The following is a 14,709-nucleotide window of genomic DNA, read 5'->3' on the forward strand; positions in this document are numbered from 1 at the left end:
AGAGCTACCAATGATACTGCAGAATGAGGCTGTAGAACATACAGTGTGTCACCACATCCTCTATATAATCTCCTTTGACTTGCAAGCTTAACAAGTAACAGCTCTACCTCTCATTTTTATTACACACTGCAGGAAATATCATCCTTCACCTTAACCCCCCCTTCCCCTCATTTTAAACAAATCTGCTATCTTTGCTGGGAGCTGTCACAAGTTTTTAATGGAAGACATAGGATTTCTAGAAATAAATATCACAATCTGATAATCCAAAAGATGCTTTGAATATCTAATAGGGACAAAAATCTAGCTACTGCTTGTCATGCTTTGAAGACTCAGGGTTTCATCATCCAAAATGTCATTTTGGCTTTTTGTACAATGCAACAGATACTGTAGTAAAATAAGGGGGATGTGTTGATATACTTTGTTAATATATATAAAACAGTAAGGATGACATGATTTCTAGTGAGTCTGCTCTACACTGATTAAAATACACAGCCTTAAAGGCACTAATCAACTAAAAAATTCCTTTCTCTAAGCTATTTTGTCCATGTATATCTGACAGATAATTACACTGCTAATTCTATATAATAGTTTGAAGGCCTTCCTTAATGACAAAATGGTATATTTTCAAAATGAAGAAAATAATGTGCCAATTAGAATGAAATTTAAATACATTCATAACATCCAAGTAATTCCTCTCCCTGTAAGTCAAGTTCTGGGTGACTGGTGGAGACTCATGCAGCCATACTGTGTTAATATGAATTACCAGTCAACATAATTTGGTCAAATGTCACATCAAGATGTGCATTAAAGAAAACACCTCTCAAGGTTAAGTAGTAGCTTTTAAAGTAGCTAGCTGTACAGCAGACTAGAAAGACAATAGTTGATACACCTCTAATTAATTGGCTGAAGAGACTATTATATTTAGATGTTAGTTCTGGTAAGAACAAGATAATTAAATTCAGAATACTGTTAGATATAGCAGTCAAAAATTATTTATAAAAAAAAAATATATGGGAGACCAGAAAGACAAAATGGACTAAATTAAAATATTTAGATTAAATAAAAATAATACCTAAGCTAGGCAAACATAAAGAAAATAATTCAAGCAGATAAATATAAGCTGAGAGGCTTGTGGAAAAGGGGCCTTGAGCTACAGCAGGACTGGTGTCAGTTTTATCCTGTCACAAAAATCAATTAATTACTCAGTCAATCACACAATATGTATGTATGCTAAATGGTAACAGTGACTGCATTTAGTGAAAAACTGAGTTCAAATTGCAAAATAAATTATTGTAAATTTTAGTCCTTTCTCTTCACTGCTGCTTTATTATAAACTTAGTTAACCATTACTGCCACAATAGTGACTTTCAGCATAATTGGAGTTAGATGTGCCTTGTATATTCCTTAGGAATAATTCCTTTATGCCTTCTCCTATTGTCTCCAAATATGGTCTGTATGTACACAAGAAGAATGGAAAACTTACTTAAAAAAAAAATAAAAAAATCTTTGTGCTAATTGCAAAAGACCAAATCACAGATGAAATATATGAAAGAGACAATGCAGAGCTTTAACACACCAAACCTGTAAAAATTATCTTACTCTGTCTGAAATTCAAAAATGGTAAGAAGTAGCAAGAATAGAATTAACTTTGCACACAGCAGAATATTTTATCATTGTTCTCTAAAGATTATAAAGCCAAAAGAACAAGGAAGCAAACCCACAAAACATATGCATTCATTAAAATAATTGAGATATATATTATTATATATTACTAGTTGTCTGAGAGTCACAGAAGTAATATAGTCTAGGTATCTACCATATTGCACAAGACCTAAACTAGTCAATGAAAAGGAGTCCATATCTAGTGTTCTCTGGAAAGAAGATAGAGCAGCAGCAGTTATACTAGGATCCTCAGTATTCAACCACATTAAATGCAGTTGGGATGAATAGCCATCAGGCACTGAACAAATGGACAAGTCTGTAGTGGAGAAGCATGAAGGTGTCTATTCCTTTAAGCTTTTTGTAACATGGTAATCTGTAGGGGTTAGTTACACATACCCTTTCTTCTTTATCCTAGTAAGTGAAAATTAAAGATAACAACATACAAGGGAGACAAATTTTACTACAATCATAATAACACCAATGCATAAAACAGAACATGAAAACTGAAACAACATCATGTAAAGGCTGTTCTTGAGATAAGAAATGTGTCAGATGCTGCATAATAATGAATTAATGAATTAGATGGGCTTACATGAATTGCTCCTCTTTTTTTTTGCTTGATTTTATTAAATCAAGCAAAGACAACACCAAATACCACAAAAGGAATGTCTTTCAGTCTGGTTTCTTGTTTTGTTTTGTTGCTGTTGTTAGTTTTTTTGTTTGATTTTTTTTTTTGTTTAGTTTTTTTTTTCTTTTTTTCTGAGTATCTTCAAGGACAGAGAGATTTATTTTTCTCAGGAGTCACTGTTTAAAAATTGTGCTGTAAATAGGACCAAACATATATAGGAGTAGTCTAAATACTCCCTAACTTAGGAGTATCTACCACAACCCTTGTTAACATATTTCAGTGTTTTACTACCTCCTAACTAAAAGGCTTTATGTAGATAAAATTATGAGACTTTTGTTACAAAATTAGATGGTTGTTCCTTATTCTTCAACTAACAAAACCAGAACAGAATTTTTCATCACCTGCACTCTAATCTCCTGTTCGGATTTTTTTTAATGCTTTAGAAAACTGTTGTTTGTCTCCAGATTTAGTCTTTTATTTTCTCCAACAACAAATATATAACTTCACTGTATCCCAGAAGCAGTATTTTTTAGACCTCTGCTTCTTTCCACTGTTTTTCTTGCAGTCTAGGCAGTAGCACATATTATCTTGTAATATAATTACACAATCATAATTAAAAAGAAAATAAATTAAACAAAGGGAACTCAGAACCAAGGCAGACTACTAGCACACCTAAAATACCATGGAGTTTCAAATGGAGACAGGATGTCACTTGGTGAAGATTCCAAAACAAACTCTGAAAAAGAACTCATCAACTTTGTTTCAAGAAGGTAAATCTGTTTCTAGTCTGCAGGAAACTCATGATTTGCATTGAGTATGAGAGGAAGATGCTGCTTTATAAGCTTTAAATGCTGTAACCCACTTATTACAACTGCAATGGATATTCTCATTACTCTGGTCTAAGTATCAGTCTTTATTATTGCAACTCACTGCAAATGAGAAAAATTGGAGACGTACTTCCAAAAGGACAGGAGCAGAATAATGGTTCCCATTTCTTTCTTACCCTTGGGAATTTTTTAGTGATAGATCATTTGCTCATCTCTGAAAATATATTTGCCTTTTTTTTTTTTTTCAATGAAAAACTCTTCTATTAAAAAATTATCTACTTGTGCATATTACTACAGTTCCCAAAAGCTCAGTGCTTTTACTAATCCTCCATTCTACTGCATACTATAATTATAACACAGAGTACAAGGTCACTTCATTTACAAAGACCATAGCAAATGAGTAAAACAAGAGACAACTGACGGATAGGGAAAGACAGGAAAGTACAAGGGAATAATGAGGCAATACTAGACACAGTGATAAGCAGAAGTCTCAGCATAGAATCATCTTAAACAGTGTGAGCCCTTTTATATTTTGTTTTCTTTTAAGTAGGTAATACTGAAGTTCAGATTTTTAAAGATTAGAAAATTATTTGGGAGTAAGGAACTAGTTTCTGGATATTTTATGAGACCACTCCTGAGACTGACCTACAATCATTGGAAGAGAAAGAAGGTGATTGTTTCACAAGGGAACAATTGGATTATAAAAAATGGCAACATGTGCTGGCCAGGGGCTGGAGGCTGTGTCTCAATGCCAAATGAGTAGGAAGATGTTGGAAGCAAATAGGCTTTAAAAGGTCCTGAAAGTAAAGACTAATTGAGAATGTTTGATATAGCAGAGGAGAGAAAAACAGAGATACATATAGATCTCAATTCCATTAAATAGCTTTGTTCTTAAAGGAAATTGGCGACCATCTGTATTTTCAAGTTAAAGTCTTTTTATAATACCAATGTGTGGAGCATATCAAAATCTAAAAATAATTACTTGCTTCAATTTGTCTGAGACATGATGCTTAACTTCATGTAACACAAGGTATTAACATAAATTAGTAAAAATAGGACACAAAAATGCTCTAAAATATTATTTTCACATTTAATTATGTTCATATGTAACTGCTGAGCACATTGCAAGGGGGTGGCCAGCAGCAGACCAGTGTAGCCATATTCTGCATCCTCACTATGTTGTTGTCTATACACAGTGTCTTCAGATGAGTTTGATAATGATTGTTTGACATTTGGTCTGCATGACATACTGCCCCAGAAGCCTGAGATATTTTGATGAATTAGGTGAACGATGCTGGAACAAGCAACCAAAACAACAATAAAAGCAACAACAAAAGCATAGCCAAAAGTATTTGCTGTTGCTGAGACTCAACACCTCTCTTCAAGTATAAACAGTGATTGAAATATATTTTTCTGTGCTTCTACAGAACTTTGATATGTGCTGCAATAAAATGAATGTTCCTTTTCAAGGTTACTTTGTGTGCAGATTATTGCTTAGCATTAAGTACACCTGTAGCGTAGAGACTCTCCAAGATCTTTAGCCTTCTAAACCTTGCTCAAGCCTTATTTTAGATCCAAGTTGGGCTTTGTTGGACTTTTCTTCTATGTCACAGGTATTCTTCCAGCTATAGGAAAATAAGCAGTTTTCTACAGGAAACTGAAACAAGAGTGTACCCAAATCACATTCCTTCTATTCAAATCTTGTCTTGCACTGTAACAGTTTTACAGTCAAAAAACAAAAAATGTGAAAAAATTGGAAGGAGCACTTCTGTTCTATTTGACTTTCTTATTAGAACTCCTCTCTCTCTTTCCATCTCTACAGATAACATTTTAACAAACTGTTGTTCAATATCATATAAAGTTGCTGTAAGGAAATAAATAGATTTCTGTATTGTCTTTCTGTCTTTTTAAGCAATTATGACATTTCCTTTTGGATAATAATGGGTTTTTAAAATATTAATACTTAAATCATGAATTTAAAATACATTAATTCATATTTTATCCTGGACAGTTAAAAGACTTATGGATTTTTTTAGGTCTAAAATAAATTAATCCCTTTTTATTTTTTGTTTCAGTGTGTTTTACAAGCTGACTAGCATGTCACATATTCATAAACCAGACTTCTCCTTCCTAGGAAATGTTATTCTTCAATGCTAAAGCCTTAAAAAGAGTGGCTAGTGCCATTGCCAAGTGGGTTTTAAGACTTGAAATGTTTATAGTAGGTATTTTCAAAATTTTCCTTTTTGCCTCACAGAAGAAGGCTATTCTTAACTGAGCATTGAATTATATTTAAAATTTCCTTCATTTTGCCAATAATCACTGAAAAGTAAGTAATAGCTTACAGTTTGTAAAAAGCCTTCATTTTCTGAAAGTATAAGTAGTGGAAATGAAACTAGTTACAGAAACCTACAGTTTTCAAGATACATTTGCCCATTTTCAGATTAATTGGAGAAAATAATGTCAGAGGTGGAAAGGTCTGTTAAGACAAATTCTATTCAGAATCACAGAATCTCATGTTGAGTTGGATGGGACTCACAAGAATCACTGAGTTCAACTTTTAGCACTGCACAGTACCATCCCCAAGAGTAACACCACGTACTTGAGATCATTGTCCAAATGCTTCTTGAACCCTGTCTGAGGGTTTGGTGCTCTAATCATTTCCCTAGGGAGCCTGTTCCAGTATCTGAACACTCTCTGGGTTTTTACCTTTTCCTAAAATCCAACCAATGCCTCCCCTGACACAATTTCAGGCCATTCCCATGGATCCTGTCACTGGTCACCACAGAGAAGAGATCAGTTCCTGTCCCTCCCCTTCCCCTCACAAAGAAGCTGTTGACTGCAATGAGGTCTCCACTGAGTGTCCTCTTCTCCAGGCTGAACAGACCAAATAGCATCAGTCTCTTATCATACAGCTTGCTCTCAAAGGCCCTTCACCATCCTCGTGGCCCTTTTTCAGACGATCTCTAAAGGCTTAATGTTTTTCCTATATTGTGGCACCTAAAGCTGCCCCAGCACTGGAGGTGAGGTTGCCCCAATGCAGAGCAGAGCAGGACAATCCCCTCCCTTGCCCAGCTGGCCTTGCTGTGCCTGATGCCCCCCAGGACAGGGCTGGCTCTCCTGGCTGCCAGGGCACTGCTGACTCATGTTCAGCTTGCCACTGACCAGGACCCCCAGGTCCATTTCTGTGGCACTGTTTTCCAGCATCTCATTCCCTGGTCTATATGTACAACCAGAGTTGTCTCATCCCAGGTGCAAAATCGATCACTTTCCTTTGTTGAACTTCATACAACTGGCGATTGCCTAGACCCCTAATTTTTTGTTTTCTCTGCAAGGTCTCCCTGCCTTCAAAGGCTCCTCCCAGTTTTGCATCATCTGCACACTTGTTTAACATTTGTTCCAGCCCTCAATGACAGTCATAAAGATGTTGAATAATACGGGGCTGAGCACAGAGCCCTGTAGAATACCACTAGGGTGGCAGGTTCCCAGTTTGATGTCACTCCATTCACTATAATTTGGTGCCCAACCCGTGAGTCTGTTGCTCAACCAACACAGGATGTGTTTATCCAGCTGTGTGCTGAAAATTTTGTCTAGAAGGATCCTTTGAGAGAAAGTGTAGAAAGCTTTGCTGAAATCCAAAAAGATTACATCAACAGGTTTCAACCGATCAGCTAGGTGGGATACCATGTAATGAAAGAAAATCAGATTTGATAAGCAGCTCTTTCCTCTCACAAAGCTATGCTGGTTGTGACCAATTACTGTGCTGTTTTTCAATACCTCCTGGAATAACCTCCATAACTTGATGAGGCACTGAAGTGAGACTGACAATCCTGTAGTCTCTGGGGGTCTCATTCATGCCCTTCTTGAAAAGTGGGACAACATCCACAGTCCAACGGCTTCCTGTCAGCTGGAACCTCTCTGGTTTCCCAAGAGCACTCAAAATCATTGAGAGATATTTTACAATGACATCAGTGACTCACTGAGAATCCTCAGTTAAAACCCATCAGGCTCTATAGATTTGTAGGGATCCAGCTGGAGCAGCATATCCTGCACAATTTCATAATCAGCTGGGAGTTGATCATTGTTGCAGTCATGTTCCTCCAGCTCAGGGCTATGGGAACCCCTTGGTGCGTCATCCATGCCAAAGGCAGAGACAAAGAATCCATTAAACACCACTGCCTTGTCCATGTTTCTGTTTGGCTGGGAAGGAGAAAGTTGCAAACTTTTGCTGTTTCTTCATGGTACCCTATCATCTTTGATATTTTTGCAGGCATTTTTCTGAACTGGGAAAGTGGGTAAGAAGAGGTTAAAAATATAACTGCACCACTCTCTTTCAGCTGTCAGTCATCAGGGCTACTAAGGCTAGATGTTCACCCTTCAGGCAGTTTTGTGACTGCTGCTCAAAATGAGCCCTGTCTAAGCAGAAACATACAATTATTCTAATCAAATTATTCCTAGGCTACACAATACAATTACCCAGCCTAATTTGAAAGATGAATTAATTGAAGGATTATTTTCCTTTTGTTTTTTGCATAAAAGTCCCTGTGTAGGATATTCATAAAGAAAAGTTAAGCACTTGACTTCCATGTTAGAGTTTCTGAAAAGACGTCTATTTTAATAAGAAACAGACATTGTTTCAGCTCTTTACTTTGGGGGAGAGGAGGGGAATTTAGCACTGCAAATCAGCTCTTACATTAATGTAGAATCAATATATAAAAGTAGAAAGACAAAAGCAATGCTTTGTTAAAGTTTTCTTTCTTATTTTTTTCCTCTTTCACAGATTAAGATTGATTGAAAGAACGGTTCAGCATGAATTCCTCTGTATTGCTATGTCTCATGGTGATGCTGGTTCAGCTTTGGCCTTGTTCTCCCAGCATGCAGAATTCCAGTGCTCAGAACACAGTTCAGTCTTTCACAGCAGCTCGAAGAGTGAAACGTGGCTGGCTGTGGGAGCCTCTTTTTGCAACTGAGGAGCAGATTTCACCAGATCCTGTGTATGTTGGACAGGTATGATAAGTAATGGTTCTAGGACAGTACAAGGTCAGATGTAACATGCTGATTAGCAGCTTCTATTTGGAAGACCAAATATCTCTAGTGATGGGGAAACAGCAACAAGGAAAGAGGAGATCAGGAAGCTGTAATAAGTCAGTACTACATCTCTCCTTTCCTATGACCTCACTCAAGGTCAGAGAAGTCCAAGAGCTGTAGGTCATGGCAGTGCCAAGCACCTTCCCTCACTGAGGACTGCTGTCAAGGAAACTTCACATGCATGCTGTTACTAGAACTATTTCCATACACAGCCTATGAAGGTATAAAGATGAAAAGTTTCTTTCTTCCTTCTGAATGGAAGTTAAGGAGTCATTTATCAACATCTGGCAATTTGCTTGTGCTATTTTTGGCACTGCATCAAAGCAGCCATACTGAGTGTAGTGTAGTTTACAAACAGTATTTAGCATGATTTTCTATTACACTAAGTAGCAGCTGATTTACCCCTCATTAATTTTTAATGAAGCTGATTAATACTAAATCCTTTTACCACTGAGAAACTGCAGGAATCTGCATGGTTCATTAGATTAACGTAAGTTTAGCACAACGAGCAATTATTTTTCACCCTCCTTTAAAAACGTGCTTTAAGATAATTGTCTTAATGAGGGTTTATCTTCCCCCTTCTCTCTCTGCTTATGATTATTATTATATTATTATTATTATTATTATTAATTTTTGTATGCTAGAAGTAATTTAATCTTGAGATCTGTTTTTCTTTTCTTTAAGGCCCTTTTTAGATGAACGAACCAAAATAAGTTTAACTGCTAATTAACTAGCACTAAAATTTAATTGGGCCCAAAGGGTGAAATGCTCAAAATTCATTAATTACTTTTTCACAGCCCTTTCAAAGTAGTTACTATGGAAGTGTGATATCTCACTTCTGAAAGAACAAGTGAAGACATACTATTTCTTTTAAAATTATTAATTTTTTCCTATACCTTGAAAACAGCTTCCTGCAAAGAAACTTTCTAAATTTCATGTATTTTCATGATCTCACCTTTTTATTTCTCACAGGTTAACTGGGGATTTTATTGAAGATTATTGTTAATATATTGAAGTGAAACCATTGTCCAATAAGACATATTTACTTGTGTCTTTTTATTGAGTAGAATATGCACTGCTTTCAGCAAATGAAGTTGTAGTCTATGATCAACACATGAATTTTTAGTAATTAAGGCCCTGAAGAAAACTGCAGCAACGAAAATACAAAGGTAGACAGTCTCTGTTTTTAAATCATTATTTCATATCAAAATCTTTTTATAGTCAGAACTAAATTTTGAAATTTCATTTAACATAGACTCATGACTCCTTTTCCATTATCAAGATTAAGAAAAAATAAATGTGTCCATCAGCACTGCAATGACAGATACACAAGTATGAGTACAGGAATAGTTGTTCTCAGCTCCCATTTACAATGGTATAACCATTTATTTTGTTCCTGACTTAAAAAATAAAAGTAAAATGAGGAGAACCTTTGTTATTTTTTCTCAGCAAATGTCATCTGTAAGGGACCTCTCATTTAACATGTTCGAGGTCATGAAATCGTCTGTGGATATTATAGGCTTTAAATACCTTTATGGAACTCACAGTAGGAACTCAGAACTGTTCCTTATATCTCAGAGAAGTGTCCTTGTCACATTCTGAATATATTATCCATCTGATACATGAAGACAATTAAACATTATGAAAATCTTAAAAGGCATAGGCATTTTTACAAAGAAAAGTTAACTCTATTTTTGCAGCTTCAGAAGTTATCACAAAATATTTGAATATATGCAGTAGGGGAATGTTCTTTTCCCATTCAATGGCCTCACAACTTACAGAGACCTTTAGGGTCAATTACCATAAGCAGAACAGTGAGATAGTTAAAGTCAGCAGTTAGGCATATTATTTGCATTTTAGATATGTTGCTTCATAGGAGAAGCAAGTTAAAGAATATATGTTTTTTTAACTTTGGATTTTTCAATTAGTATCCAGGCTCTTAGAAAGTTTGACATTTTTTGTTCTAAAACCAAAATAAGTGGAGAAAAAATAGAGAATTAATGATATAATGGAAATTTTTTGGTCCCATAAAATTTAGCTGTGGATGCCTGCCATATTAGGAGATTAAGTTATTGTTCTTAAAATGTTGCTCTATTATATGTCACTAACATTAACAGAACTATTTTGTTGTCATGAACAAATGCAGCTGGACCAAAATTGTCTCTGAGGCTCAGCTTCGTCAAAGTAATCATCACCATAAAGTTCATCTTAGCAACACAACAGACAATATAGATCATCCTGTAAGGAAATGGAAAATGTCTGTCAATTTATTTTGGAATTAACAATACAGACTTTCACCACAGAATGTCTTTTCACCCCTTTAATATTTCAACAGAAACAGAACATCACTGTTGCACACATTTATACTTAGCACTGCTGAGTAAAAAAAAAACAAAACCAAAACTACTTAAAAAGTACATGTGTACTGCAATAATAAAAAAATTAGATAATTTTTAATGACCTTTGCATTGTTTTCAGCAGAATTGTTGGGGAGCTGATAAAACAATGAACTCAAATAGGTACCAAGATACATTCCTTTCACTTCAAAATAGCTGAAGAATCTCTTTTCAGGTATATAATGCATTTATAAGTCTGTTATATATATACTTTGAAATGAAATAATTTTAAAATTAAAATGGTTGGCTGAAAATGTGTCAGTACCTCCTTTCAAATATTAGTGTCCAAGAAAGTTCATTAGTGACAGGGTTCACTGTAGAATCAAAACAAAGCATAAAATTAATATTTCAAAACTTTATTCTTCCCAAACTGTGACTTATTTTTCTTCTTTGTACTTTCAGCTGAAATCAGATTTAGACAAGCAGGATGGCAACTTACAATACATTTTGACTGGGGAGGGAGCTGGAAGCATTTTTTATATCAATGAATCTAATGGCAAAATTTATGTGAAACAAAAGCTGGATCGAGAAAAGAAACCTTTCTACACTCTAAGAGCAGAAGCAATTAACAGGAGCACTCGGCTTCCTGTGGAACCTGAATCAGAATTTATCATCAAGGTTCGAGATGTCAATGACAATGAACCACAGTTCTTGGATGGACCTTATCTGGCCACTGTTCCAGAGATGTCACCTGAAGGTATGATATGCTGTGAATAAAACCCTTTATTTCCTGATTTTTTTCTAGACAGCTGTGTTGAAGCAAAAACTTAATTGCATATTTTACAGACTGCATCTCAGTAAGAAGGAAGAAAACTGGTTTACAGGTTTGGAAATTTGCAAAAGTGTATTTTTAACCTGAGGGTTGTAAATACCTCCACTTAACATTCATGTTTTTAAATATTTAGGTCTATATCTATCCAAGTCCTTTTACAGATTCTGGAAACATGCTTGGATTGACTATAGATGCTTGTCTTTCCCGTTGGTGATTCAACCTTGACATTTGCACTTGTTTAAAAATATAACGTGCCCAGATGAAATAGGTGGCATACTGCAGCCAGTTGTGAAGTTGTGATGGCCACCCTTACTCTCTGCATGTTGCCTGACTATTTACACTGCCAAGCTTTTTTCCTATCGTTCAGGTTCTCCTTGTTTGGGTTAGATAGTGTGCAGTGAAGGACTGCCTTCTGATTTCCTAAGTACATGAATTATAATTTTCCTGTCAAGAGGAACAACTTAATCCCTGCTCCTCTTCTTTCCCACTTTCACACGTTTAGACAGACCTGTACTAGGATTTGCCATGTATCTGGAAACTTAATACAACAAATGCAAAGTGAAGTCAACATCTGGCAAATATAGGTATATCTATCTATCTTTACATACACATGCATTCATAATATGTGTACATGTATGTTTAAAGCCTTCAAAAATCCCAAAGTTTGAATACAGCTGATGTAAACAGCCATGTTATAGATAATATCTCCAAATAACTGTCTTCAAAATCAAAGGGAAACTATACTCTTCAGATCTTACAGAAAAGACCCCAGTAATATTTTTAATTTATATGCCTTCTTCCTTTGCTTATTTCTATTGCAGCTGATATTGAAAAGAAATTCAAATATTGTGCCACTTTAAGTGGCATGAATCAATGAGGTCATTAATGTAATAACATCAGTGTTGCTATTAAGCATTATCTGCTCAACTTTTAGAGCCGAATCAGTGAATATTTGAAAGCAAGCCATAAACTTTATCTTCTTCTACCAGGATGACAGTTGACAGAAAAGAATATTCATGCCTGGTATTAATTGAAAGTGGGGTTATCCTAATTTCTGCCAGGATGCAGCAGCTCACCATCACCACCAGCAGTAACTACAAAAGACATGCATTTGATCGATTTATTTGCTAATGATACTTGCTACCTGCTTATAACACCTACCACCAGGGAAATCACTTCTATTGTTTCTTTACTGCCACTTTCCTCTGTTCAGACTTAAGACAGACTTAAGTTGGCACCTGACCTCTTGGTCAAATAACTTTTTTTAACATAATCAGTTGTTTGTTCAGAGGGTTCTTCCATCATTTGCATTTTGCTCATTCACTCAAGTTTGGAGACAAAATAGGTGTCTTGTCAAAGACCTTTGCATTTTTATTTTTTATGTGCTCATATTAAAAATTAGTACAGTCTAGAATTATATGGGATTTAAAAAATTTAGGACTTTGATAATTCCTTTTTTTAAAAAAAAAAATTTCCTCTGTGATAAAACGTTGTTTATAGGTCCCTTAGTCTCATGAAAATGTTTTTTAAATGGATGATTATTTTGTGTGTATTCATTTATGCTCACAGAGACTTGTAACCATTCACATAAATGAATTTATGAATGAAACAATGGAATTTCTTCCATTTTATCTTTCTGTCTTTATGATGACTATATGGAAAAAAAAGAAAAAAAAGAAAAAATAGTCAAGAAGGGTGGTACTTAAGACCAAAAACACCAGTAGTAATCTTTTCCCATATACCTCTGTATATCACCTGAAACTGTCAACAAGCAGTTGACAATTGAGTAGTTTCATTCTATACTGCCTTGAGTTTTCTATAGATACACTAAAAATGAAAGGCTCAGCTGTTTTTGTCCACTCTCTTCTGTCATCTATTATGTATTTAGATTCCTAAAACATGATATCACTTCAGCAAAAGATTAATTAAGCTGCAGAAAATGTAAATTACTTTGTGATATTCCCATAATATTATAAATAAATATTTCGGTGAAATATAGAAATATATGAAATCAAAAAAGTAAATTAAAAAATCAGAAGTAAAACCATGTCCCATTTTTCAGAATGGGTGAAAAATGAAGTAAGATTTCTATTTGCCTTCTCTCTCGGACAGACTTCCTGAAATAGTAAATTTAGTGATTTACAAACATCCCATGTATAATATACAAATCCAGATCACCCAGGATCTTGAAATATTTCCTGCATCACTGCTTCTACACTTGACCCCTCTATCACTAATACTATAGCTATTCCAGAGATCATTCTTTCATCTATTTCTTCTATGGAGACACCACTGGAATACTAATGTGTATGTATGGAACATACAATGCAAGTGCAGTGTTATACCTTGATAGTGGTCATCTCCAAAACATGAAACAACTGAGCCACACATCTTAAGTACTCCCTGGGGCTGACTTATCCTGCTTCTCAAAAGGTGGGAACCGAACTACTGAGGTGAAACCTGTTTCAGTGTGCATTCTAAACCAATCTTACATTAATATTTATAAACTTAAAGCAGAGAGAAAGAGTAACCCACTAAAATTTTCAGTATCAATAGCATAGTGGTTGATTATATTAGTGTTTTTCTCCCAGTAAACTAAAACATGCTCTTGCATAATACAGGGTGAAGAACCGAGTTAATTCAAATGACAGTGAAGTAGAAAGGCTTGCTCTTTCCTCTATTTCAGTATTCTCTAACTTCAGTTCTGCTCACAGATGCTCAGTTTCCTAATAATTTCCTCACAGAAAACACTTGGGAAGCGTGGTCAAGACTTGGGAAAGCAGGTCACCGCTAGTGCATATTTTGTCTGGAACTAGGAAAGCAAGTAGAGAATAATTCAGAGCTGGTCATTCGCCTCACACAACTGCAGCAAAACCAGAAAATAGACACAAATAACTGTGCCTGAAGTTAGTTACAAGTATCAATATGTACACAAATGTGCCAACAAATTAGAATACATTTTAATTCTTTATTAGATCTCCTTTATCTTCAGCACTAAATTTTATTAGGGTTTTATATGCAAGTGTCACAGTAAATGAATAGTGTGTCAGCAAATGGACTCTCTTCTGAGAACACAAGGCTCTACCCTCAGGCACTTGGTACGATTTTACACTCTCTTCCTTATAGCTGTTAAACTTGTACAAATGCTGATCTGATGGAGTGGTTAAGAGTCAGATGCAATAATCTATCAGTACTTAATGTCTTTATAGATCTCAAGCTCTAGTTAGAAAAATGAATAGCTATTTGCCATATGAGGGCCCCATAGTATACTTAATGGGCTGCAGCGTATAAATGACACTCTACTATATTTTGCCCGAGAAGGGTAAAAGCAAGGCTGCA

At 35.3% G+C, this 14,709-nt stretch overlaps 1 protein-coding gene across 1 annotated transcript in view; it reads left to right on the forward strand.

Moving 5' to 3' along the window:
* CDH19 (cadherin 19) overlaps nt 1-14,709 on the forward strand; it is a 67,898-nt gene that overhangs the window by 20,394 nt on the left and 32,795 nt on the right. Inside the window, exons 2-3 of the mRNA XM_058831777.1 lie at nt 7,895-8,121; nt 11,001-11,295. Of these exons, the coding sequence (XP_058687760.1) occupies nt 7,924-8,121; nt 11,001-11,295 (493 nt within the window). The 5' untranslated portion in view covers nt 7,895-7,923. The remainder of the gene's footprint in view (nt 1-7,894; nt 8,122-11,000; nt 11,296-14,709) is intronic.

Source organism: Poecile atricapillus, chromosome 2 (assembly GCF_030490865.1).
Source record: "Poecile atricapillus isolate bPoeAtr1 chromosome 2, bPoeAtr1.hap1, whole genome shotgun sequence".
Lineage (NCBI taxonomy): Eukaryota > Metazoa > Chordata > Aves > Passeriformes > Paridae > Poecile > Poecile atricapillus.